This window comes from Otolemur garnettii, unplaced genomic scaffold (assembly GCF_000181295.1).
Source record: "Otolemur garnettii isolate 467f Iridium unplaced genomic scaffold, OtoGar3 scaffold00027, whole genome shotgun sequence".
In the NCBI taxonomy this organism is placed as follows: Eukaryota; Metazoa; Chordata; class Mammalia; order Primates; family Galagidae; genus Otolemur; species Otolemur garnettii.
In genome coordinates, this window is record NW_003852422.1 from 313,506 (window position 1) to 341,272 (window position 27,767).

Sequence of the window (27,767 nt, forward strand, 5' to 3'; positions counted from 1 at the left end):
TGTAGCTGCCAGGCAAAGAGCTAGACTTAAGCACATTGGCCCTGGCCATGTGAGGGCCAAGGGGCAGCTGAGACCCTGTTGTAAGTATATCAGTGACTCAGGATTGGCCAGCTGGGTTGGCCAGAGGTGCCTGCAGGGCCACAGAGACAGAGGCCAGCCTGAGTAGGAGGCTGCTGGAGGGGGAGGGAGCAAGATGGAAGGCCATTAGGCCAGGTGGGGCACAGAGGAGGTGTGGCCCCCGATGGGGAGGGCGCAGGGCAGGAAGGCTGTTCAGAGCTGCCCTGGCCATGATTCTCTTACCGTCCCCCACAGGCCTGGTCGGCCTCCACCCTGAAGGTGCAGTGGCCACAGGTGAGGCTGGAGTTTGGAACTGCAGACTGCAGCATGCTCCCATCCTGCACAGCCTAGATGCCTGCAGGGTGGCAGCTGGTATTAAGGATGAACAGACACTTCCCACGGGCTCACTCCAGAGCCTCAGTGGGACATGTACCACACACACCCCTTTACTGTGCACCTTCCAAGGGATTTTGGCATATCTGGAGTCAGGCATCCATTGCTGTGCCTAATTTTAGAACGTTTTCCTGCCCTGGAAAGAGGCCTTTCTTCGGTTGTTGTCGCTCCACATGCCGCCCCAGTATCTCTGACCCACTTTCTGTCTGTGGCTCTGCCTTTTCTGGATATTTCATGTATGTGGGACCAGACTATATGTAGCCTTTGTGACACTTCTCTCTTAGGACATGGTGCATGGTGAGGCGTGGTGCATGGCAGGGAGTGGTGTGTCTTGTGGCCTGATCAGGGCTTTATTCCTTCCATGGCTGAGGAATATTCCATTATACAGACTCACCAGATCATGCTTCTTGTTCTTTAGCTGATGGACATTGAGGTCATTTAGTCACTTATAGGGTAGAAGGAATTATACATTCATGTATGGTTGTCTGTTTTCCTTTCCTTTGTGTATTTATCTACATGTGGAATTCCTGGATAAGGTGGTAACTAATGTTTCAGGAGTTCCCAGAATGTTTTCCACAGAGGGAAGGGCATGCAGGTGAGGGCTGTGAAGGAGGAGGGGGCAGGTGAGGTTGGGGTACGGTGGGAGCATGGGCTCTGGGCTGAGAAAATGATGCCTGGGCCCTGGGAAGCAATAGTTCCCCCCCCCCCAACACACACACAAGGTTCTTTGCACCCTCACGGTGGGCTTCTGAGTTGTGGGCTCTCTTGATGGGAACTCTGGACTCGATGAGTTTCCTCCATTCAAGGAGGGAAGGATGTCTTTCTGCCTGGGACTTACCCCATGGTGGTAGAAAACCACTGGTTCATTGAACTGTGATGCAGATCTTTGGGGGCTTGGCCTTTGTTCATTTGGGATGGTGCTAGGGTAAAGGAGGTGGGGGTGGGGAGGAACTGTCTGGGTATTGTGCCTGAGGGGACAGCACAGTGGAAACAGGGAGAGCAGGGAGCTGAGCTCTGAGGGTAGTACCATAGGGACACACACAAGGGGAGATTGGCTCTGTGGCAAGGTTGGACATCATGGTGCCTCCAAGGTACACAAGGGGGCGAGGTTATCTCCTGAAGAGTAGAGATCACTGGGGGCATTTTCTCCCTCTGTGCCTGGGGCTGCACAACTGACTTTTGCATTTGACCTTCTGCTGACCCTGCTCCCTCATCCCCACCCTCTAAGTTATGGAGTTGGTAGTGGGGCTGCAGCAAGGCCATGTGAGATTCCTGTGCAACAGTGGGAGCTATTGACACCTATCCAGTTAAAGGTCAAAGATGAAGTGTGGTGCCTGAGCAATGTTCCTGAGCACAGAGCCCAGCAGCAACCCTGGGTCTGTGTTGTGGTGGCAGACAGCAAGCCTGTGTGTCGGGGGCCTGGGGATGCAGACAGAGATGAGGGCAGGTGATCATAGCTTCACCTGCATGTCCTGCTGGCTGTGTCTACCCAGGGCTGCATCTTGGCCTCTGCCTTCTTTTTCTGTTGGTGTATGCAGGTGTGATCTCCACGAGGTGGGGTTCTGATGGGCTGACCATCTTATCCCACCTGCCTCCAGCTGGACTGGTTCCCTGCAGTTCTGTGTTGGCAGTCTTGGCCCGAAAGGGGCCAGAAGGAGACAGGAAGGCTGACTAGCCCTCCCAGACAGCTCTGGCCTTACCTGTGGTTGGAACCTCCCTTCTCACAACTCACCACTTCTGAGGCTATTGTGCTCAATCCAGAGAGGCCTGGACACCTCCCCAACCTCATGGAGCACCCTGGGCATTCTGAGCTGCAAACCATTTGGCTTTCCCTAATTTAAAATAGGAAATAAGCAGTGTCTTGTGATACAAAATCAATACCTACAAATCAGTAGCTTTCGTATGCCAACAATAGTTAAGCTGAGAATATAATCAAAAACTCTCTTCCTTTTACAGTAGTTCCCAAGAAGAGGAAAATACCTGGGAATATATCTAACAAAGGATGTAAAAGATCTCTTTGTTAGAGAACTATGAAACCCTGAGAAAGGGAATAGCAGAAAATGTCAACAAATGGAAGAGCATACCATGCTCATGGCTGGGAATAATTAACATTGTTAAAATGTCCATACTACCCAAAGCAATCTACAGATTTAATGCAATCTTTATCAGAGCACCAATGTCATACTTTAAAGAACTTGAAAAAATAGTACTTTGTTTCATATGGAATCAGAACAAAAACTAATAACCAATACAATTCTTAAAAATAAAAATAAATCTGGAGATATTTTACCAGACTTCAGGTTATACTACAAATCTATAGTAATCAAAATAGCATGGTACTGGCACAAAAATAGGGACATAGATTTGTGGAATAGGATTGAGAAACTTGAGGTGAACCCAACCAGTTCTCGGAGAACTGGTTAGCTACTTGTAGAAGACTGAAACTAGACTCACACCTGTCACTGTTGACAAAAATTAATTCTTGTTGGATAAATGATTTAAATTTAAGATACAAAACTCTCTCTCTAGAAGAGAGTTGAGGGAAAATGCTTGAAAATATTGGCCTGGGAAAATATTTTATGCAGAAGACTCCCTAGCAATTGCAGCAACACCAAAAATAAATACATAGAATTTGATCCAGCTAAAAATCTTCTGCACAGCTAAGGGTACTACAACCAATGCAAATAGACAACCTACAGAATAGGAGAAGATTTTTGCATGTTATGAATCTGACAAAGGTCTGATAACTAGAATCTACAGAGAACTCAAATTAATCAATAAAAAAAGAGCAAACAACCCCATTTCTATGTGGGCAAGAGACTTGAACAGAAACTTTTCTGAAGATGACAGATGAATGGCCAACAAATAAATGAAAGAATGCTCATTGTCTTTAATCATCAGAGAAAAGCAAATCAAAAACACTTTGAGATATCACCCAACTCCAGTAAGATTAGCCCATATCACAAACTCCCAGAACTGCAGATGCTGGTGTGGATGTGAAGAGAAGGGAACGCTTCTGCACTGCTGGTGGAATTGCAAACTAATACAACCTTTATGGAAAGAAATATGGAGATGGCTGGGTGATGGCTCATGCCTGTAATCCCAGCACTTTGAGAGGCTGAAGGAGGCAGATTGCTTGAGCTTAGGAGTTCGAGACCAGCCTGACCAAGAGCGAGACCCCATCTCTAAAAAATAGCCAGGCCTTGTGGCAAGTGCCTATAGTCTCATCTACTTAGGAGGCTGAGGCAAGAGTTTGAGGTTGCTGTGAGCTATGACACCGACACCATGGCATTCTACCAAGAACAACAAAGTGAGACTCAAAAAAAAAATGCTGTTGTAGAATTCTCAAAAAACTAAAAGTTGACCTTCCATTTGATCCTGTAATCCCATTACTAGATATCTACCCAGAAGAACAAAAATAATTTTATCACAAGACATTTGCACCAGAATGTTTATTACAGCCCAATTCATAATTGCCAAGTTGTGAAAGCAACCCAAATGCCCATAAACTCATGAATCAATTACAAGCTATGGCGTATGTTTACCGTGGAATACTATTAGGCCATAAAAAGATGAAGATGTTACATCTTTTATGTTTACCAGGATGGAGTTGGAATACATTCTTTTTAGTAATGTAACTCAAGAATAGGAAAAAAAAAGTGTCCAATGTACTCAATATATTAATATGAAACCAATATATAATCACATATTTATATGAATGATAAAACACAAATATAGTCTAGCAAGGGGGAGGGGTGAGGAGGGGGAGGGGAGGGTGATTGGTAGGAGGATGGAGGGCATTTGGTGGGATCTCACCTAAAGGGCATATTGCGAGGATATTTAGCACACAGCCCCAGGGTGAGGGGCTCTCCTACAACTTGAACTTCACCTGAGAAGTGAGAACAATGTAACCTAAAAATTTGTTCCCTCATATTAATTTGAAATTTTTTTTAAAAAAGGGAGCTAGTGACCTTCTTTACTGGATTTGCAGCACTTGGTTTGACAGTGTTTCATTGAAGCATTTGAAAGATGTTTGCTGTTCATTGGTGTGGCTCCTGTGAGAAGGGACATTGTTTGTGGGAATAGCTGAGTCCATGTCTGCTGACATCACTGAGGGTGTGTGGCCCCTGCATACCCCCAGACACGCCCGGTATGTGGGGAACTGCAGCAAGATAGACAACTGGATGAGGCACAGAGCCACCCTCCTCTTTTTTTTTTTTTTTTTAGAGAAAGAGTTTCACTTTGTCACTTTTGGTAGAGTGCCATAGTGTCACACACAGCTCACAGCAACCTCCAGCTCTTGGGCTTAGGCGATTCTCTTGCCTCAGCCTCCTAAGTAGCTGGGACCACAGGCGCCCGCCACAACACCCAGCTATTTTTTGTTGCAGTTTGGCTGGGGCCAGGTTTGAACCCACCACCCTCAGTATATGGGGCCAGTGCCCTACTCACTGAGCCACAGGTGCCGCCCCCTCCTCTGTTTTATAGACACCTGGACAGAGCATGAAGCCATGCTTCTCTGTTTTATAGACACCTGGACAGGGCATGAAGCCACACTTATCTGTTTTATAGACATCTGGACAGGGCATGAAACCATGCTTCGCTGTTTTATAGACACCTGGACAGGGCATGAAGCCACACTTCTCTGTTTTATAGACACCCAGAAGGGGCACGAAGCCACACTTCTCTGCTTTATACTTGCCCTTGGTCGCTTTACAGAATTTACCTGTGCCTTATATGGGTTATTTTCATGATATGGTTTTCCAGTAAGGTTTTAGAATAAGAAGATGTTGAAATTAAGTTATACCTTAAAGGTGCCTTAAATTATAGCTTAGTTCCTATGTCATGAGAAGAAAAAGCTCTGAAATTTGACAGAGAACAAGCAGGGAAGTCTTGGTTCTCCTGTGCTTCATGCTCCTGCCCGGTGAGCCCAGTTTCAGGGAAAAATTGTGAGCTAGAGAACACACAAGAACCAGGAAGAAGAGCAGGATGTGACCTAACATTTACAGTTTCTGAATGTCAGCCTTTCCTTGGAATTGGAGCCTCCGGTAATATGTAGCAACCCGGGTTCCTGCCCACAAAGTGCAGATCATGGTAGGGCACATTTCTAAGTGGAATTGGGTGGGATTTATGGGGCAACAGGAGGAGATGGCTGGCAGTAGGACTTCTAGTCAAAGTCTTCACCTCACCCTATACTCCTAGATTTGTGAATGGCTGAGGTTGTGAACATAGCTTCTCTGTTCCTGTTCAACACTAGAATTTGTAAAAAAAAAAAAAAAGATGACTCTTTGTTCTTTTGTCCTTGGGCTCTGCAAGGAAGAAGGGAGCAGAGCTGAGGGCCCAGCCCAGGGGCACAGGAGGCTTGGACTCTGAGGTGAGGGGACCCTGAGGCAAGGGGACAGGAAGGTTGGGACTGGAGGTGAGGAGACAGGAAGGTTGGAACCCTGAGGTGAGGGGATGGGAAGACTGGGACCCTGAGGCAAAGGGACAGGAAGATGGGGACCTTGAGGTGAGGAGATGGGAAGGCTGAGGTGAAGGGATAGAAAGGCTGGGACCCTGAGGTGAGGGGACAGAAAGCCAGGACCCTGTGGTGAGGGACAGGGAAGGCTTGTTTCCCCCTTTTGTTTCTCTTTATACCTCTGAATTTTCATTTTGCTGCACAGGACTGAATTCAGTTGCAGAAAAAGGGATGAACTGGACACTGGGCAGCCTGTGGTCAGTGCAGGATGCATGCCTCGTTGGAAGTTCTTAGTAGTTGCCCCCTTTCTCTTGTCAGCCACACCTATTACTGTCAACAGTTCTGTTTGTAGGACTAGTCAGGGAACACTAACAAATGTCCTGTTAGGGGAGAGAATGCAGATCCCCACTCCTAATCTACCTTTTTCTGGGATGTATAAGGTGGAGTAAGCACGTCACCCTTACCCCCAAGAAAAACCTGGACAGAACGCATGGAGCAGGTCTGTGGTGCTTTAGAAAGTCAACACTACCAGGGTAGTTTGGAGAGGAATCCAGAACTTGAACGTGACTTATCTGAGGGTGAATTGCCTGCTTTGGTCATTTTTTCCCATATCTGCCAGCCTGTGTTCCAGGACTGTGCACTGGCCAGGAGGAGCTGTAGGGGGCCTCTATCTGGACAAGGGGGGCTTCAGGACTGAGAGGGAGGGACCTGCCCTGTGTGTGTTGCTGATGTTTTCATCTTGCCCTTCCTCCGCAGCCTCCAGGCAAGCCTTCGTCCTGCAGTCTGTCTCTTTAGGTGGCTGGCATTGGCAGGAGAGGCTGGGCAGGCCCCCAAACTCTGCAGAGGTCATTCCTCCTCTCCAAGCACAGGACAGTCTAGAGTGTATAGGGAACCTTTTCCCTCTGTCCCTGTGCTGTTTGGCCCTGGAGGCAGATCTAGCTGAGGGACCTGCACAGCAGAGCATTGAGGCCAACCCCCCAGCTTTAACCTGAGTAGGGGAGGCCCCTTAGGCTATAAAGTTTGGAGAGAGTAAAGAAAGCAACATCTTGAGAAAAAGACCCTTGCACATGGGGCCTCCCGCCCACCCTGATTTGTCAGTGACTAGGCTGAGTGGGCAGTGGCCATGTTCCTAGTGTCCTCTTCTGCTGCCAGGCAGCCCCTTAGGCTCTGCAGCAGTTGCTTCATTAGCAGCTGTGAAAGGTTCCGCCAATGGAAATGGGTCCTCTCCAGATGCGCATCCTGCAGGGAGAGTGTGGTGCTCCTCTTGGCAGGGCACCAAACTCAGCAGGCACAGAGGGCAGGGGTTGGTGGTTATCCCTCCTTCACTCAGCGAGCTTTCTGTGCTATGGGACTGATGGAGAGACTGCAGGGGAAGTTTGCACCGGTGACCAGCAGTGGAGACCCAGGGGGTTCCTGGGTCTTGAAGGTGCCTGGGGCAACAGCTCCAGTCTGCTGAGTGCCTGGATTTGCACCTGGTCCCACAGCCTCTGGTTTGTGTCCTCAGCCCTGAGCGAGGCCTGCAGGAACTCTGGGGGAGCCCCACCCTCCTGAGCCAGTTCTACCGGCAACACAGTGGATAACACCCTGCCTAGTTCTTGGGCCTCACACCTACACGCTGGAGGCTAGAGCTTCCAGGACCCCTGGCCAGGGGCGCACTGTCTCTCTCCCTCTGAAGCCACAGAGAGGTCTTGGGTAGGACAAGTTTGGGTCAGGGTGTGGCCCCTGACCCCTAGAATGTCCCCTAGGCCCCTGGGATGTCCCACTGACCTCCTGGCTTGTGTCTCCTCAGCATAAAGATGGTGCTCATGTGGACCAGCGGAGACGCCTTCAAGACAGCCTACTTCCTGCTAAATGGCGCACCCCTGCAGTTCTCAGTCTGTGGCCTGCTGCAGGTGCTGGTGGACCTGGCCATCCTGGGGCAAGCCTACGCCTTCACTCGCCACCCCCAGAAGCTGGTGCCCCATGCTACGCACCCCACCAGTGCCAAGGCCCTCTGAGGGGCCAGCCACAGACACTGGCCAGACCCCTCTTCCCTGAGAGGGGGGACAGTGTTCAGGTGTCAGATTCTGGAACAGGCTGGTGGGGGCAGGGCTGGGTCAACATTTGTGCTCCTTACTGCCAGGGCAGCCAGAGCAGGTTTAACACCCCAGGGCCAGGTTTCAGTTGTCTATAAGGTGATGGAAAAGCAAGTGTCTTTTCCCACTTCCTCTCAAAAACTCCTGCCTTGAATGCGAAATTTGTTGATGAGCACACGTGAAAGAAGGCAGCAGCCCTGCTCCCATCTCAGGCCCATCTCCTGGGTCTGCTTCAGCCCACAGGATGTTCTACCTGGTGGGGCTGAGAGGCCTGCACCCCTAGGTAAGCAGACCCACCTGCCAACATTCCAGGGAAGCACAAAGGGATCCCAGGGCTGAGGACCCCGCAAATCCTGTGAGCAGAGCCTTGGGACTCACTGTGACTCTCAAAAGATGCTGTGGTTGAACAGCGGCAACAGAGGGACAGGGCTGGGGTCTTCTCTGCTCCTGGTACATGTGGAAAGGGGGCTGTGAGGACACAGCGCCAGTGCTCTCTAGGGCCTCACAGGGGCTGACCTCTTGGTCCAGCAGGGCCCAGAAACCATGCTGCTATTACGGCCTCTTCCCAGGAGGTGCTGACACAGACACCCCCAGGTGAGCAGGCGGGCCCATGTCTCAGCCTGGCTGGGCATTGGCCAACAATCTCAGAGGGATGAGAGCTGTGTTCTTTTTCTCCTCAGGTCCTAGGGGTGGCCCTCGGAACTCCACTGGGGAGATTCCCTTGAGTCTGGGCATTGTATATGCACCAGCTGGACACAGCTTTAATATTCATCTTCCAGAACAGAGAGGCCACTTTGGGTCAGGAGAGGGGATGCCAGGCCAGTGCTCCTGACATGCAGGGTCCTACCTCTGTGACCTCCTACATAGGGGCAGCCCGACATGTCCTCTGTTCTCAATCCCTGGCATGTCGGCCCGTGGAGTTCTGGGTCTGCAGTGGAGCTGCCTATCTGCCCTTGGCACCCCATACCTGCCTACCCTGTTCCAGTTTAACATGAGGTCACGCTGTGCTGAGCAGTACTGCACTGGCTTCAGCTGGCCCCCAGGCCTCAGAGTTCTAGATGCTTCTTTGCAACTCCCATGGCACAGGCTCCTTCTGCTGGCGGAGGGGCTGCTTTCCAGGCGGGTGTCCATGCTGTCGGCACCAGACAGTGAGTGTTAATTTGCTGTGCCAGTGGGAAAAGGCCCAAAGCTATTTCCTCTCCCTGGGTGTTCCTCAGAAATACTCTTGAATGTTTGAGTGAGGCTCTTGCTCAGCTCTTTGGCCTATAAGATGCTTTCAAAATTTTTATTTTTTTAAAACAAAGGGCGATGTCTGTTAGTGTTAATTGCCTCCAAATTAAAATGCCACTGATTGCAGGCATAATGACTAGGTGAATGTCCCGTGTGTGCCTCCTTGGAATCAATAAACCTTTTGTGGATCCAGCGTGGTGTGAGTGGGGTCAGACTGGGGTCCGAGGCAGAGTGAAGAACCACGTCCAGGAGGGGGCTATGTGGCCCTGGCTATACCCCAGGCCCACCCACAGCTCAGTCCCTAGGGTGGCTCCGAGTTTCCACCCACAGCAGGTGGGGCTGCCACCCACCACTGGTACCCTGGCCCTTGTAGGTTCACAATCCCACCTTCCTGCTTCTCTCTGACCATGGGATACTTTATGGGAAGGGTCTCATTAAAGGGCAAGAGCCATGTTTCCATATTTGCCATCACCAGGTCAGGCAGGTCTGTGCAGTGCTGGGAAGGAGCCATGAAAGAGTGAGCCCAACCCAAAAGTGCCTGGAGATCACTTTTCCCCAAACCCGAAATCTGTATTTCTAGTTCTTCCTCTCTGTGAGGCCAGTAGTTTGGAAGTGAGAAGGTAGTGACCTGGCCTCACCCTGGGCACACCTGGAGCAGATCAGAACCTCCACATAAGGCGTCCTCAAACTATGGCCCGTGAGCCACATGCGGCCCACCGGGTGTTTTTGCTGCTGTTGCCTCCTGCTTAGCAGCCGACTCGTCCTGGGGCCCACAGTCTGGCCCTACAATGGTCTGAGGGACAGTGAACTGACCCCCCGGTTTAAAAAGTTTGAGGACCCCTGCTCCACATGATCTTGCAGCATCCCTCTCCCCAGCATACTGTGGGCCAAGGAGACATGGCGGCAGTTGCAGTTTCCCCAGTGTAAGGGCCAGGAATCAGCTCTGTTCTGGCGGTAGATAGTAGGGGTTTCAGGCCCCCAACATGGACACTAGAGCACGTTCAGTTATAGGGCTCCCGGTCGATTCAGTCTCCAGATGCTCAGGTGGGGCAGGCAGGGGTGGGAAAGATGCCAGGCAGGTGAGGGGCAGGTGGAAAGGAAGGAGGCAGCTGTTGGGTGGGGGAAGTAGACGGAGCCAGTGTGTGTGGGGGGGTTGGATAGGGGGTGGGCACAGGGGTATGGCACAGGTTGTGAGTGAGCAAGGTGCTTGGTGATTAAGGCCAGAGGATTCCTGGAGGTTCTCTGGCTCCATTTTCTCTCTAATGCCAACATGGTGTGAGGATAGCTAGAGCTTGATGGCAATGACTAGGGCTGTGCATCTTCAGGGTGCAGCCAGTTTGGGGGCTCAGTCTGGACAAGCTGTGGCTTTAACAGTGAGTTAATTGAGGCACAGAGAGGTGACCCTTCCCCAAGGAACAGTAGACCTGGGCTGGGTAGTCTACATGTCCTCTGATGCCCCTGATGGTCTGGTGGTCCCTGGCCTGGGACCAGAGACCCTGGGAGGGACAACTTGTGTTTATTGCTGGGGATATTCACCCACTGCTCAAAAGGAGTCTTTTCCTTGGAGCTCATCACCAGAGCCAGGGCCAGCCATAGGCTGTCCTTGGGCATAGGTATGGCAGCTGTGTGCAAAGCAGCTGCTTGTTCTTGCACAGGATGGTGTGATGCTTGTGCAGACCACAGCCAGAGTGGCAGAGAGCCTTCATGACTTTCCTACAGCAAGGGCTTCAGGGGCAGGGTAATGAGCAAAAGAGGAGTTAAGACATGAAGTACAGGCAAGGGCAGGTTTATTGGAAGCAAAGCACACCAAGAAGCACACCCTGGGGTTAGGGTCTGTCCTTTTATGCTAATCCCTGTCATTAATGATACGCTGAGCTAGATAGAGGTGGAATATTTTTCTAGGAAAGGGGTGGAGAATTACTAGAACCGGGAACCCTCCTCTTTCTTCACTCTCCGGATGTCCTGTCATTTGTAAACTGTGACAGCACTAGTGGGAGTGATTTTTACTATGCTAATGAGGCTAATTTAGGGATTCTGTTGCCTCATATATGCATGCCTCAATTAAAGGTGTCCTCCCTTTACCTTAGGTAAAGGTGTTATGACTTAAGTAAAATAAATTGCAGGTTCCTATTTGGTCATATTCATCTTACCTGAGCACATGCACATGCTTGTGACTTCTGACTCCTGCCACACCTGCCTGCCAGATATGACCTTCTGTTTCTCCATAGCTGTCTTTGAGGGCAGCCCATGGTGTATGAGGTCCCGGGTCCCACCCACTGGGCATCAGCTGACCTAGGCAGGAGTCAGGGCTGAGCCCAAGCTTCTCAGATGCTGTCTGGCTGCCACCCCTGCGCTGGAGGAAGGTGTCAGAGCTCACACTGGGCACTCACTGCCTTCACTGCCTGTTGACTCCTGCTGGCCTGGGATGTGGGGTCTGGCAGGAGGGGAAGTGATGCAGCAAATAGGAACAGGTCTCTACACCCGCAGCTCTGCTGGAGTAGAGTGCATCTCAGAAAGTGGCAGCTTGGTGGGTTCAGGTCAGGTGCCACATATGGCCTGGTCCACTGTGGGCAGCTCAGTTTTCCCATGTGAAACCAGGGGGTCCTTTCTGTCCCCGCAAGCTGATGTAAGAATCCATGAAAGAGTGGGGCCCCAGAGAAGCAGACACCTGGGAGAGAAACCTCCCCTGTGCTCTGCTGGCTTTGCTTAGTCTGATTCTGGAGGAACACTTCTTGGTCATCACTAGCTAGGCCACACTATTTGAAAGTTTTGGCTCAGTGCCTGTGGCTCAAGCGACTAAGGCACCAGCCACATACACCTGAGCTGGCGGATTCGAATCTAGCCTGGGCCCGCCAAACAATGATGGCTGCAACCAAAAAATAGCTGGGCGTTGTGGCGGGCACCTGTAGTCTCAGATACTTGGGAGGCTGAGGCAGGAGACTCGCTTGAGCCCAGGAGTTGGAGGTTGCTGTGAGCTATGATGCTACAGCACTCTACCCAGGGCAACAGCTTGAGGCTCTGTTTAAAAAAAAAAAAAAGTTTCCCCACATCTCAGAGCCTGACAAACGTGTGGTGGAGCCCAGGTGCTCCTGCATGTGCCAACACCCTGCAAGAGGAGGGAGAGGAGATGGGAAGTGAGGGTGCATTGAGGCGGCCTGCCCTGCCAGCCCAGGTGCGTGTGGAAGTCGGGGCCTGTGTGTAGCTGGGCTTACTGCTCAGGCACAGATGTGGGAAAGGAGTTTGCAGCTATGGACATGGAATGTGCTTTGCACAACCAGGCTAAGTGCAGGGACATTGTTGCAGTCAGGTGCCCTGCCCTGGCTTTTCCTGCCATATATACCTGCTAACTCCCCTATGATCACAGGAAACCCCCTTTCTGGCCCTAGGACCCTGGTGCTCTGGGGCAGACTCTGCAGAGCACAGGCAATACCCTGAGAGGAACTTAACCAAGAGCTGTGCAGGACAGGCTGGTGCGTTTATTCCATTCCAGTGGAAACAGGAAATGTTTGCCTCTCTGTCCCACCTCCTCTTCTGGCTCTTGCCCTGCTCCAGAGCCCTGTACAAGTTCCATGTAATTGAACAGGGGGGCTCTTTCTGGGAGGTGCAGATTCTCTTTAGCAGTGGTCTATGGCTGAGCTGTCCTAGGTATTCACTCATGCCTGTAATCCTGGCACTCTAGGAGGCCAAGATGGGTGGATTGCTGGAGCTCACCAGTTGGAGACCAGTCTGAGCCAGAGCCAGAGCCAGAGCTCCTCTCTAAAAATAGCCAGCGTCTGTAGTCCCAGCTACTTGGGAGGCTGAGGCAAGAGAGTAGCTTAAGTCCAAGAATTTGAGGTTGCTGTGAGCTGTGATTACCACTGTACTCTACTGATGGTGAAAAAGTGAGACTCTCAAAAAAAAAAAAAAAAAGAAAGAAAGAAAGAAAAGAAAAATGAAAAATACGGAGCAGCTGGATTTGGAGAGCTCTGTGGTTTGAAGCCCCATCCTTTTCCCGGGACCCCTTCCTGTCGCAGCGGCCCATGGCTGGAGAGCTGAGGGGCTCTCTGTTCTGTGGGAGTCTTAGGATGTTTGGGGGTGGCGATCCAGAAGGGGCGAGACATGGTCCCACAGAGGCAGGAGAAGAGTTAAAATGCCACACACAAACCTCCAGCTCATCATTGGGGGTGATTATGTCAGGAAGCCCTTGTCACATTCCCAGGGTCAGAACACTCATCCAAACAGAGTGAAGGGCTGTGAGCAGCGTCAAGCCTCTGTCCCCTCACCTTCTGGGCGGCTGGGCAAAGGCTGGAAGGGGCTGTGTGTCTTGCAATTCTTTCTCAGGGTTGCTCTGGCTGAAGGCAGAGGCAGCAGGGTGAGGCCTGGGGCACGCGTGGCGGTCGCATTGGTTACAGGCTCGGAATTCCTGGGACTTGATGTATATGTAGCTAGCCGTAGAAAACTTAAAATCAGAAGGAAATGGAGGAGGAGGACAAAGGCTGGTGACTTCCCAGGGATCGCTCCAAGCTTGCAGGCCAGACGACCCCTTCTGCATCGCGCGGGGAGGGTGTCGGCGCCAGGTCGGTGCCCTCCGGGCCCTGAGAACTGTACTCTGTGCCCGTGGCTGAGTGCGTGCTGTCCTCGCGTAAGGCTGGCTCGGGGCTAGAGGCGCGCAGCTGCTGCTCCTTGAGCTCGGAGTAGGAGCGCGAGAAAGTGTGGAAAATGGAGGTGACAGGGAAAGCCATGAGCAGGATGCCGCTGAGGATGCTGCTGAGCGCCACCACCTGCCCGGGGAGGCTTCGCGGGACCATGTCGCCGTAGCCCACGGTGGTCATGGAAATGACGGCCCACCAGTAGCTGGCGGGCACGCTGGAGAAGTCGCGGCGCGCACCCAGTTCGCGCTCAGCCAGGTGAACGAGCGGCGCGAAGAGCGCCATGGCCACGCAGAGAAAGAGCAGCAGCAGACCGAGCTCGCGCGCGCAGCGACGCACGGTCAGGCCCAGTGAGCGCAGCCCCAGCGAGTGGCGCGCCAGGCGCATTACGTAGAGCACGCGCAGCGCGCGCAGCAGCCGCAACACTAGCCCCGCGCGCTCCAACAGCTTGGTGCCCCCTGGGCCGCCAGCCGCCAGGCCCACGAGGAGCGACACGTAGAAGGGCAGGATAGCCACGACGTCGATAATGTTGAGTGGTGTCCGCAGGAAGGCGCACTTGCTCTCGGCCTGCAGGGACCGCAGCAGGAACTCAAAGGAGAACCAGGCCACGCACACCGTCTCCAGAACGAAGAGGCTGCGGCACTTGTGGGAGCACTCGCCCTGGAGGGAGAGGGGATGCGGGGTTGGGGTGCCAGGAGGGGGGGGGCGGGGGATGGGACGGGGCGGGCGCTCCTCCTCCCCAGGACTGGGAGAAGTCGTAGGAGACTGGCCTTTCTCCCACCCCCCCACTCTGAGAAGTGTACAAATGCCGGAAAAGGACCAATTCCTGTTGAAAAAAAATTAATTGGAGGTCCACCTATGCCATGAGTGGTGATGAGTTTGGCCAACCCGGGAAACTGATGAAAATCACTAAAAAACCCTAAAGCCTCTGGAATTGGACTTCTGAGCAGACAGCAGATGAAGAAACATCTATTCAAGAAAATCTGAAAATTCAGTAAGAAAGGTTAGTCTGTAGTATTTGAGCCCAGCTCCCTACTCAGCGCAGATGCCACTTGAGATGGGCTGCAGCCAAGAAGACTCTCTCCCTCAGCTCCTGGAGGGCCCAGGGAGAGTCCAGTGGAGGGATGGGGCCCTTCAACCCAGTCCCCACTCATGAAGCAGAGGTGGGTCCTGCCACCCAGTGAGATATTGGTACACCAATAGGGCAAGGGCTGGCTTCCCTTGCCTGGGCACACAAGGCGATGATGATTCTGGGCCGGGAGAGGCAAGGCATTGGGATCATAGGATGCTGTTTCCATCAAGTATTCAGCTCCTAAACTGGACACTCACATGCTCTGGCCACCACATAACATGGTGGAAGCCAGTCTGGCAGCCCCTCAACAGACTTAACAGAGCCAATGTCTGACCCAGCAGGTCCCCTCCTGGGTCCTGCCCCAAGGAAAGGAAAACAGTGTAGGCATTTCATAGCAGAGGCTTCCATGGCAACCTCCAAGCCCAGGTGTCCTTCAGTGGAGGAGCAGATAAACAAGTGTGGCCCACACAGTGGCATGTCATGGTCCTGAAGAGGATCAAGCAGGGACAAGCCACATCACAAACCCTGAAGACTCCTGATGCAAAAGAGGCCAACCTGGAGTACCATGCACGTATCTATCATAGACAGTGTGAGGTCAGCAGAGGCAGAAGCAAGTCAGCAGCTGCCGGGGAGGTGTGGGCTGCCTGGAGCACAGGCTCCCTTGGGGAGAAGACAATATGCTAAATGGACAGTGGTGAATTGTACATTTTAAGTGTGTAAACTGTATGGTATTGAATCATATCTCAATAAAACTATTAAATTCTTAAATCTCTGGGCAGCTTCTCCAGTGTATGGCTGGAATGAGTGTGTGGGGGTGTCACCCAAGGCCCTGTGGGGGTGGGAATCTGGCAGGAAGGGAGGCACAGCAGCCTGGCTAGGGTGGGTTAACCAAGTGGACCCACTGATTGGGCAGAACCAGCTCCTGGTTGGCTGTGCAGGAGCTGAGGGGAATCCGTAATGACAGAGGGGAGGGCACAGCCAAGCTCCCAATTCCCCAGAGCCCTGGGCCCACCTCACACCATGGAGGACCCAGGGCAGGTGTCCAGCCCGTGCACTCCCCAAGCGAGGCCTGACCTGCATAGGTTGGGTCCCTGTTGAGCATCAGAAGACAGAGACCCCATGTCTGGGGTTGGGGGCTCCTTGGCAGAAGTGGACAAAACCTGGAGACAGCACCATGACATCCTGCCACCCAGTGAGATGTCACCTCCAGGATGGTCTGATGTTTCAGACAACAGGTCCAGCTCAGTGACCAGTTTTTTTCAATCCACAAACTCCTGTCATGAGCTGTAGATACATGGCAGTGCAGAGGTCAGTGGTCCCTATGGGGCCACCCTAGGCCTGTCTGTGCCCTGGGCCAGGCACTCATAGCCAGCAGCTCCTAAGCCTGTCTATCCAGAGAGCTGGCTGCTCCCCCACAAGTGTATCTGTCAGCCCACTAGCATTGCATTCATGAGGCACGGACCCCAATCCTGGACCATTCATTACTGGCCACGTGTTGCTGCCCAGGATCTGGGCTAGGCATTGGGCAGACCACCCAGCACCTTTCAGGATGTGGGAGCCTGGGGAGCCAGTGTTGGAAGCCCTTGCACCCCTCTGGGGTGTGCCCCTAAGTGGGACCCCCTGAAGTCCCTCATTTCTCCTACCCGCAGAGACCATAGAGCCGCACATAAGCAGGGGCTTCGGGCTGGTGGGGCACAGCCCGGTGTAGTTGCTTTGGGAGTTGAACATGGAATAAGAAGGGGCTGCCTTAGCCCAGGGCCTCAGAGATACCCTCACAGCTATACCCCCTGGCTCTTAGTGAGCCCAGCCTTGAGTTTAGCTCTCATGTGCCCCCATGTCCTCACCCACATCCAGGCTCCTTGGGCCCTCGTTGGGCCACTCAGCTTCTTCCACCCTGACCTGTGGCCACAGGGTCTTACCAGCAAGGCTGCCTGAGCCAGGGCCAACTTTGTCCTCCCTAACCCAGAAGGGGCCCCTGCAGCACCCTACCTGCCCTCTCTCTATGGTGGTAGGTGATAGTCTTTGTACCAATAAGCCCACCCACTCCTGTGGGCCCAGCTCTGGCCCTGCCTCTGCATCTGAGCCTCTGCCCTCTCTATGGCAACCTGGACAGGGCTCCCCTTCTCCAGTGGGAGTAGACAGGATAGACGAGGTTTCTTTTGTAATGGAGGTTGCCCGTTCAACAGCAGCTGCCCTGGCTCTGTGTTGTGCCCCCAGGAGGCTCAGGGGACACCTGGTACAGCCACACTCCCCCACTCTGTCCTCAGTTCAGAGCATCACAAATGCAGGGCTATGAGCCTGCCATGGTGCTGATGAGCCATTAACCACAAGCCATTGCTCTGGGCAGAGTAAACCCTGGTGCAAGGTGGCTAAGCTGGGTGGACCTGGGAGGGTTCCTCACTGGACTCTGGCCTGGCCCACAGGTGACCGTAGAAGAGCTGCTGAATGCTACAAAGGTGAAACCCTTCAGAAAAAACTTATCTTTGTTAATTTATTTATCAGCGCCTTTGTGTACAGATTATGTCTTTAGCGCCGAGTATCTGAAAAAAATATTTATTAACTCATTTCACTATGAATTTATAACAGTTTGATTTCAAACTGAATTGAGATTTATTCCTGTCAGTTATCCATAGAAAGGGCTCTTGTATTTATTTATTTATTTTTTTGAGACAGAGCCTCAAAGCGTTGCCCTGGGTAGAGTGCTGTGGCATTACAGCTCACAGCAACCTCCAGCTCCTGGGCTCAAGCTGATTCTCCTGCCTCCACCTCCCAAGTAGCTGGGATTACAGGCACCTGCCACAACACCTGGCTATTTTTTTTGGTTGCAGCCATCATTGTTGTTTGGCAGGCCCGGGCTGGATTTGAACCCGCCAGCTCAGGTGTATGTGGCTGGCACCTTAGCTGCTCGAGCCATAGATGCCGAGCCAGGCTCTTGTATTTAAATGCAGGTAGAAAAACAGGAGAGGAATATTTAATTCCTTAAGAGAACACATTGTTTAGAAACCACACAACAGTCCTTTTCCCAGAAACAACACACTCATTTCAGATCATCTGTGAACCTTCCTGCCAGGACTCTGCCAGTTAGCCTGTGTGGCCCTGTGTAAAGAAACAAATACCATTTCTCTATGTACCCTGCCCTCGGCTTGCTAAAATGAGCCTGCTTGTGGTTTCTGCTGAGTGCAACATTCTGCACCAAGCACCAGAAATGGAGGCTGCTGTGCACACCGAGGCTAATCTTCAAGCCCCTTGGCCATTTGTTCGCAGGCAGCAAATGGCACTGGCTCCCCTTGTCCTGATTCTTCTCTCCTATTAGCTTTCTGAAGCTTTGAGGGAGGCTGTGTGTGTGTCTATGCATGTTTAACTAAGCCAGCTTTTGGGCTGCAGCATCTAAGTTGGTTTGAATTGTCTAGACTATCACTACTAGCCGCTATTGGTGATATTTAGCAAAGCTTTCTTACCAAACTTTCTTTTGCAATTTTTGCCTATGAGGACTGAACTCTGACCTTTTGCCCAAATTCCTTTATAAGAGGCCTGGTGAGTCATGCCTACAAATGATAAAATCTCACTAAACAAGTTTTATTAACCTGCTATAATGTGGCTGATTTGCCAGCCTGACTTGGGAATAGCATCACAGGACAGAGAAACCTGGCTTTAACTCGATGCCTTAAAACTCGAGCATTCCTTCCTACGGGCCCACATCTTTAGACAAAACTTAAAAATTGCCAACTGAAGAATCCTAAAACCGATCTACCACCTGTAAACCCTTACTTTGAGATTTCCCATCTTTGGGGGCTGAACCAGTGTCCAACTTCCATGTATTGGTTTGTGGTAAATTTTATCAAGACTCTTGAGGGCATGTATGCCTGGACCATGGTCACATATATTCAGCTTTTTACATTTCTCTACAGACTTTGGGTTTTCCTTAGACATCTATAATAAAGACAGCTTCAGAGAACGTCCTGAACACACCATGCCAATTTCTCTCTGGGCAAAGGGTCTGCACCTTTAACATGGGTGCCTCCATTTTCACTCCCCTGTTGAGAACTCATGACAGGGCAGACACCAGTGTGGTCATCTGAGCCTCTGCTCATGGGCTGAGTGGTTTGTGCTGTTCACGTGAGTGCTTCTTTCATGACTATCCTCCCCGCACTCTTGGACAGTGACAACCCTCTCTGTTGACTTCTGGTTCATGCTATCACCGCCTTTCCCACTTTGATGCTTTATTACCTGATTAATTTGTTGAAATTTTCTATATATTAAGGATGTTAATCCTTTGTCATATAGATTGCAATTTTATGCTTAGATTACAGTTCTTCAACTATTTAAATTTGGGGAGGGATTTCATTAGTTTTTTACTTTAATATTGTCAACTATTTCTTTTCCTTTATCGTTTCTGGCTTTCTTACCAAATCTAGAGAGGTTTCTCCCATACCCAGCTACACTTCCTTTTATTAACTGTAGGGTTTAGTTTTTTCAGTAGTCCAATATAGCTGGACTTATTTACACAGTGCCCAGCATCACCCGTGGAGGTGGCCACTCTTCCTCACTGGTGTGCCATCACCGCTCGCAACATGCCCTCACTTGGTCCAGCTCCATGCTTGTTCACCTTTGCATTCTGAGGCCAGCACATTGTCGTTACCAAGTACACATGCCTAGCTCTGTTGATAGTGTGGTCTAATGTCTGGGATGGTGTAGATTATTACAATAATGCCCCCAAGGAACCCATCTTCCCAAGTCCACACCAACCCTGGGCTCTGGCCTCGGGGACATCAGCATGCATAACCCAAGCACATCCATGAGGCTGGGTGCTGGGCCACTGCAAGCCCTCTCACCACTGTGTGGAGATGCCTGAGCTTTCCTCCTGTAGGAGGAGGATGCAGACCCAGAGGCTCAACAACCCAGCTGGTGTCTCAAGGACAGAGGATGTTGACCTGGCCCAATGCCAGCCCTTTATTCCATCATCCTCACAGCCTCAGCAGTCACTGTGTCCCTGTGCACATTGAACCTCCCCTACTCAGATTCCCCCTGAACAGCTCATATTTCGTTACTATGGTTACGAGATAGTCTTCTCTTAGATTTTCCAAATCTGATAGTATACAGGAAGTGACTACTTTTTGTACGTTTATTTTTCAGTCCCTTATTTGTAACAATTTTTTGTTTAATCTTCCAATAATGAAGAAAAATAGGTAACCTGTAAAGCACAGTTGCAGTCCCTAGCCCCAACCCTCCTGAGCTCCTCAGGGAGCTGGACATCAGTACTGTTGGTAAAATAATAGCAGAAGCTCCTGGTTTGGGAGTAGCTAAGACACAATAATTAATGTCCTCTTACTGAAAACATACCTTTGTTTTATACTTCAATATTTCAAGCTTAAATGAAGCTGAAGCCACCTGAACTTTAATTTCTCAGGTTTGTTCCTCCCAGCAGGGTAGTGCCTAATGAGTTGAGGCCTGGATGAGTTTAGTTCCCTTTGATATGCAGCTGATGCATCAGAATGGCTCAGTCCTGTTTTGGGAAATGCTGGGAGGCAGTAGAGTTACACACTTGGAGAAATCCTTCTATGCCACTTATTTCCAATAAACTCTTAATATTCTCATAGCTACTCTTGTGCCAACAGCTACAGAGAGTAGTGTTGAGAATAGATTGCTGTCTGGCACAAGGTGTGGGCACTGGTGGTTAAATTCCAGGCATTTAGGTAGCCAATAGCACCTCCCCTCACCTAACAGCCTAAACTATGGCCGCCTTTCTGGGCTGCCACTGGCACAAGGCCCCCATGGTGGAGAGACAGATGAGGGGCAGATGGTAGGTCTCACACTCTGCCTCCAGGAAGCCACAAGGAAGGGTCCAACTCCACATCTTAGTGGTGGCCAGGCACTATGGTCTCTTTCTGTGCCTCTTCCAGTAGGGTCAGGGCACCTGGGGATGGAGGAGGCCCCCAGAACCAGGCACTGAGCAGAGCTCTCCACCCCCTGTTGTCCCTGACCTGCCAACTGCTTATGGGGTGCCACACATGGCTGCTGCTTGCCTTTGGGGGGAAGCCTGCTGCTGTATGGCTTTCTTTCTAGCACTTTCTTTCTCCCGATGCTCTTGAGGAGCTTTCCCACTATTTTTGAAGACCAACATCTCCTGGGTTATTTAGAGAAACTTCTGGAGAAAGATGAAGTCAGAGGCCTAGGTAGGGGATGCCCTAACTGCACTGTGCACTCAGGGTCCCCACCCTGGAGCCACACTGTGCTTGGTACCCTCATTTGCAAAAGAGCAGAAGGAGCTACCACTTAGTTGGTTGTGCCAAACACTGTTGAAAACAATTTAACCTTGGATGAGGAAATTGAAGAGAAATACACAATGTAATACTCTGTGGCTGTCAGTCTAAGAACTTAACCAATAGCCTGTGTTACCCTGTGGCTGTCAGTCTAAGAACGTAACCAATACCCTGTGTTATAGGGACAGGGAGGAGACCCAGGCACTGGATAGATTATGGAAGAAAGAACCTTGTAGGTTCTATTCCAAGCACTTGAGTACTTTTTTCTTTTTTCAGACCAAAGCAAAAATCCAAAACAACAATCTATCTTTTCCCTGCAGAATTTGCAGGGAGCAGAGGGGAACACTCTGTGTTTTATGTCTACCTGCCTAGCAGACTGACCACATCCAACGGTGCAGAGGAGACATCTCTGCTTGTCCAGGCCCCCAGAGGCTGGGTCTGGTGTAGCAGCCCAACTAGCACAGCCGTCAGGATGCAGCCCAGGCCCTGTTCAAAACCCCAAGGGCACCCTTTGCCAGCTGGTTCTGAACTGGTTTTCCCTGGCTCCAGGGAGGGGAAGAACCTGCCCTCATCACACCCTTGTCCTGCCCTGAGGGACCTGGAGGACAGATTGTGAGAAACATAAAATGTATTTTGCTGATGCTGGTGAGACTTATCATGTAGGGGCCAGCCTGTGGGGCTGTGATGAGACCACAGGCCCACAGGGCATGGGGCAGTAAGGCCACACCAGAGCTCCCATGATAGGGCAGGCTGTCTAGCCACCGGGCACAGAAAGATCTGCTCCAGCCTCGCTCAGGGGACCTTGTAAGGAGATCTGGCTGACATCTGGGTGCAGCTGAATGGAGCAGACCACCAGCCTGCACAGAGCTGGAAGGCTGACCCAGACCCTGACTCTCCTGTGCCTGGCAGAACAGCAGCCTTCTGTGGCCTCAGATTCACAGAACTGCCCAGACCCTGGGATGGGAGCTCACCCCGAAGGCTCTGCTGGGTTCGCAGCAAGTGGCCTGCAGATGGGGACGCCTACTTCATCACAGAGCTGGAGCCTCAGGAATCTCCCCCCACACCTCCTTCCATTCTCTGGAGGCACCTGGCAAACATAGTTCGAAATAGCAAAGCTCTCATTCCTGTGAGCTGCTGAAACTCTACATGTGTGATAGGTGCATATGGGCAGCAGCAGCAACTTTGCACAGCCTCTGCTGCTGCTGCAAAAAATGTTCTTGGTGAATCAAGAGTTGAAATCCAGTTACAAAATCTACAACTACTTAGACTATTCTTAATTCAATCACATGAGTTTAAAGGGAAAACTCAACTCATGCAGTTAAATACTAGGCTAAATGTGAAAGAGAGTGATTTATTTTGAAAAACAGAATTCTAGGCCACAAAGCTCCACTGAGGACAGTGCCAGCAACATACTAGCAGCCCGGCAGGAAGCAGGGTCACAGCTGTTTGCTGTGAGTCACCCAAAATGGGCTGTAGTGCAGTGTCCACTGGCTGGGAGCCAATAGCTGTACTCAGGAAGCTGCAGCAACATGCCACACTGTCACGCCATCACCTGTCTCAGTGCAGACACACCCTTCTTGGGAGATGCATACTCCCAGCTGAGGTCAGAGCTTGCTTTCCCAGGGTGCCTCCACTGCAGTAGCCAGCACATGGGCACACTGTCTTGGCACCAAGGGCAGAAGGGAGGCACCATCTTTGCTATAAGGCTTCCTCACGCTACACTATGAATGCCAGACACACAGAAGGCATTTCAAGTGCACACACTGGGGGGGATATGCTTGTCCGTCCCCTCTGTGGTTCCTGCAGTGCAACAGGGCTGGTGGCCTGGGGCTCTGGTGGTGCGGGATCCCGTTCATGCTCAGCCTCAGGTTCCCACCTTTGTACAGGTGACAGCACCTCTTGCAACTCTGTCCTCTGACCGTGGCTCTGATATTAAAACCCAACACCAATCAAGTTGGTAGTGGTTGGGATATCTACAGATTCTCATCTCTGTGATTATTTCTCAAGAAAGAAGGGAGAGTAATGAAGTACATTGGCATGTTTTGATTTAGGATTTACTTTCGGGGGGTCAGAGAATTCAGGATAAATTTTTGTGGCCAAAGATGTTTATGGCTTTGGTTTCTAACCTTTGTCTCCTCAGACAAGGTAACATAGTTGAGCAAATCACCTGGAAGCCTGGCCAGAGGATGCAGTGGGTTTGGGTAACTGAACTTTCCCTTCTGAGGAAGATCCTGCAGCTGAGTGACTGTCACATGGGGCAAAGGTGCTGAGGACAGAGCCCTGCTCAGATGGCAGCTGGGTCCTGACCCTGAGGAGGCTGCTCAGGGCAGCCCAGGAGAGGCTGCAGGGGTACAGGGTGGGGTTGGCAGTTCCCCCTGGGGCCCCTTGACAGCCCTGCTCTGATGTCCAGATCAAAGAACATACGTTCCTCGTGCTGCTAAGATGCTGCTTCTTGGGCCCTGTGAGCTACTGCAGCAGATGCTGGACGTTCTGCCTGAGGATGGACTAGCGTCGGGGTGCCCTAGTCCTCCAGGCAGCCTGTCCTTCCTTGCCTTTTTATCACAGTTAGGCACATACACACAACAGGGCTTTGCCTGGAAATGTGTCCACAACATCTCCAAAATGAAATCATAGTCTTTCCTGGAAATACTGCAATAATTTCCCTAATAACTAGCTCTGATTTCATGAACAGAGTGACCAGTGTAACTTTCCCTGGCCTCAAATAGGAGGTGGGAGTTCGAGATTATGAGCCCAACACAAAAAGTATCAGAAGAATGTGTCCCACAGATCAGTATTTTAGTCAACAGGGCTGTAGGAGCTGAAAGCTTGCAAAGTACAAGACAATGTAATTTTAACATGCAGAAGGGTGGGCGTGTGAACACACGTCCTTCCATCACTGAACAGACACATGTCCCTCCTCCTCTGGGTGTCTGGGCTCAGGCTAACTCCTGGGACCCTCGACAAGTGCCAGGCTAGCACCACTGGGGCTGACAGGGCAAGCGTGTTCCCCTGCAGATGGGCTGAGTCTTTACTGTGGTGGCTGGGCATGGAACTGTGGAACCCTGAGCCCATGAGCATGTCATACCCTGCAGAGGAGGAAAGGCCTTGGACAGAAAGCTATTCTGGATGACTTGGGTGGCCCAATGTCATCACAGCATCCTCACAAGAGGGAGGGTTGCTGTCAGAGTGAGGGAAGGAGACGATGGATACTTGGGCTGGAGTGATGGATGGAGCAACCCACAGCAGGCAGGGCCTTGGCGCCCAGTAAGCTAAAACATTAGGAAAGGAATGCTCCCTCCGCTCCCCAGAAGGAGCCAGTCCTCTGACACCTTGACTTTACACCCGGTAGTCGCACTTTGGACTCTGCCCCTCAGTGCTGCCTGTGCCAGGTTCTGGTAGTCTTGCCCAGTGACAGCAAAGACAAATATCTGGGATGGTACTCCCAGCCATTACCAGTGATGAAGAGCACATTTCATAACTCCTGTATGACAAAGCCACCCTGGGGGCCAGGCCCAACTGTTATTATGATCATCACTTTAGCACTGGGTTTGGTGCCCTGGCAGAGGCCCAGAGCTGATGCAGGGTCTAGGGGAAGCCACAGGAGGGGCTCAGAGGTCCCCTACAAGGCAGGTGATCCTGGGAACAGCGTGCCAAGTAAAATGAGCCAGTCACAGATGACAGAGCCCTGTGACTCCTCTCAGTGAGGACCCAGGGCATAGGCATAGGCAGTAGACAGGGGTGCATGCCATGGAGTCAGTGTCTAATGGGACACAGCTTCGAGAGTTCTGGAGATTATAGTACTGATGCTGCACAACTATGCTATGTACTTAACACTGCCAAGAAGTGTCCTTAAAAATAATGGAAATGGTTAAGTTTTATGCATATTTCTCCTGCATTTTTTTTTTTTAAAGGAGCTAATGAAATGCAAAACTCCTTCCTTGTGGCACGCAGTGACCAGAGTGCTCATTTCTGGGTACTTGCCTTGTGCAGTAAAATGCCCCTATGAAGTCTTTGCCACAGCGGCCTCACAGGGCACCATCAACTGGTCTACCCAACAGCCAGCACAAAAGTGCAGCTAGGGCCACACAGGAGGCAGGTAGATGCCAGAGGCACCAGCTTTCCCACATTCTCTCACATACCTAAGAAACCCTAACAGCCATCCTGGCAGCCTCCAGCCTGAGTACCTCAGAGCCTTTCAGGGGACCCATACTGGGAAGCCGAGGCCTCTCACAGCACCCAGATGGCTGGAGCAGGACCAAGATGGGGGGTTCCCTGTCCTTGCCCCACCAGACTTAGTCTGCTTCCTGGTGTGACCTGTTTTTGGCAAAGTGCCATCAGAATCTGCAGGATAACATCTTCAAATACAATAATACTCTCTTCTCCACTAACCCTGCCAACTCAGATGACAGAAGTCCCAGCCATAGGCCCAGGAGACAGTGTCATCCTCGAACATTTCTAGAACATCCTGTGGCCTAGTGTGCACAAATGCTGATATGCTTGCTTTCATTTGCACACATCCACGTACAGCGTTTCAGACAGTGAAAACAGGCCGGAAGCCAGCCTGGGTGCTGCGGTCGGAGCCTGGCTCTGGTAGAGGGCATGCCCGTGGTCTGGACGACTGAGGTGGGGTGGAGAATCCCCCTGGTGCTGAGTATTCAGCTTCATATTGTCAGACTTCCAGGCCCTTATTGGTAAGCTGTTCCCAGTGGAGAAGGCCGCTGAGCAGAGACTGCATGTAACTTGGAGACTCTATGATCTTAGCCCACAGCGGCCAGGCCTAATGTGTGGGCCTCAGTGAGGGCCCACTGTGGCCCCTTAACCAGATGGTCAAGACCACTGGCACCTGTGGTTTCGACCACAACTCCGGAAAGGGGTGTGCGCGTGTTGATCACCATTTGCTAGGAAGCCCTCAGCCCAGCTGTCCCCACTCTACCAGCCCTAGCACCACTCAGCCCAGTCCTAGGACCTGGCCCTGACAACCCTTGGCACCAGCAGCTGCCAAACTTGTGCCAACGCCCCGCCCGAGCCCGCTCTCACCCGCTCCTCCTCAGCGCGGATGTCCGGCATGGTGCTCAGGCACAGGCCCACGGCTGTGACTGCCACGAAGGCCACGGAGACGCAGGCAAAGAGCTTGCCGGCCAGCCCCGAGTGGGGGTTGTCCACCACGTCTCGCAGGCACCGTCGGCCTCTCTCCAGCCGCCTGCCAGGGCCCAGGGCGCGGCTTCCCAGGGTGCGGGCCGGGCTTCCCGGAGCCAGGCGCCCTTCTAGCCCTGCACGCGCCTCAGCCGCCTCCTCCTCGCGGCGGCGCAGGCGGCGCAGGCAGCAACGCTCCAGACGTGCCTCGTCGATGCCCCAGTAGGCCAGCTCGTCGCGGAAGGCCAGCGCGCATGGGCCGCGCAGCAGCCGCAGCTTGCCGGCGCGCAGCAGCGCTGCGATGGCGCGGAAAGCGCACGGGCTGCGGTCAAAGAAGAACTCATCACGACTCACGTCGTAGTCATCGCACACACGAAGCAGCTCGTCGTGGCCGCGGCAGGCCCGCAGGCGCTCGAGGCGCGCAAGGGGACAGCGCTGGAGCGCCGCCCAGGCCAGGCGCACCCTGCAGCCGCCCACGTTGATGATGACGTGCCGGGTGCGCACCGCGCTGCACCGGCCTCTGCTGAGGGGCTCCGCACCCTGGCGCTCCGCGTGCCCAGGCATCAGGGCCATGGCTGGTGTGTCCAGGGTTCCCCCGCAGAGGTCGTGATGGCGACCTGGATCAGGCGACGTAGCCTGTGGAAGGAAAGGAGCGCGTTAGGGCGGGAGAGCACAGAACCCAAGAACCAGGAGCGCTCCCTCCTCCTGCCACCTCTGCCTCCCAAACAGCTGACCCTTGGAGACCCCTCTGAGTGGCGACCTGGCCTTGACCCATCGCCCAGAGAGCAGCAAAACTTTGCACAGTGTGGGCGGTGGTCTTGTGATTAGGGTTAGGGTTAGGGTTAGAAGGAACCTTTACTGAGCTCCCCTGCAGACGCTGCTGCCGCAGTTTCCAGCTGGGCATCAGCGTATTCAGAAGAATGTAAAAACCACCTGCTCTTTAACAGAGGCCAAGGGGAGTGGTGAGGGGGAGCCTGGCAGAAATGAAGGAACGAAACGTGGCCAAATGCACTGTGGACGTTGTTTTGGATCAGATTAGAAAGAACCAATGGTAAAAAGACATTTAAGAGTAAGTGAGAAAACCTTAGAATTGTATATGATTTAAAGAAAATTTTAAAGGTACGATAATGGTTTTGTGGTATGTGGAAAATGGGAAGTAGTTTCAGTCTCCTGGAGGCTGCAGGGAGGTGCTCACAGATGGAAGAACACAGGATGCCCTGGTGTGGACACAGCATTCCCCCAGGGCCATGGCTGTTGGAGTTGGGTGATGGGCACACCTGGGTCCATTATACTTTTCTCTTGGCGTTTTTGTATGTGTAACATTTTGATAAGAAAAGAGGTTTGTTTTGCTTTTAAAAAAGCTTCCAGATAATTTTGCTGCACAGCCAGGGTTGAAAACTGCTGTCTGTAGAGAAATCCTGACAGAAATCCTTTCTTCAGTCTTGATTTCTCTAAAGCAGAGTT

General features: G+C 51.9%; 2 protein-coding genes across 4 annotated transcripts in view; one reads left to right on the top strand and one right to left on the bottom strand.

The window, feature by feature from the left end:
- The window catches only part of PQLC1 (PQ loop repeat containing 1), a 39,336-nt gene extending 29,933 nt beyond the window's left edge, over nucleotides 1-9,403 (top strand). For 2 of the 3 annotated variants that reach the window (XM_003788388.3, XM_003788389.3), the window contains one exon: nucleotides 7,695-9,403. In XM_003788388.3, coding sequence (XP_003788436.1) covers nucleotides 7,695-7,902 — 208 coding nt within the window. In that variant the 3' untranslated portion in view covers nucleotides 7,903-9,403. The remainder of the gene's footprint in view (nucleotides 1-7,694) is intronic. The other variant, XR_002773054.1, reaches the window with a different exon arrangement.
- A 4,252-nt stretch (nucleotides 9,404-13,655) lies between these two features.
- Nucleotides 13,656-27,207, bottom strand: KCNG2 (potassium voltage-gated channel modifier subfamily G member 2). Its single transcript, XM_012804264.1, has 3 exons — nucleotides 27,163-27,207; nucleotides 26,208-26,939; nucleotides 13,656-14,498 (listed from the first exon to the last, which is right to left on the bottom strand). The coding sequence occupies exons 1-3, from the start codon at nucleotides 27,205-27,207 to the stop codon at nucleotides 13,656-13,658; spliced, it is 1,620 nt and encodes a 539-aa protein (XP_012659718.1).
- Between the last annotated feature and the right edge of the window lie 560 nt (nucleotides 27,208-27,767).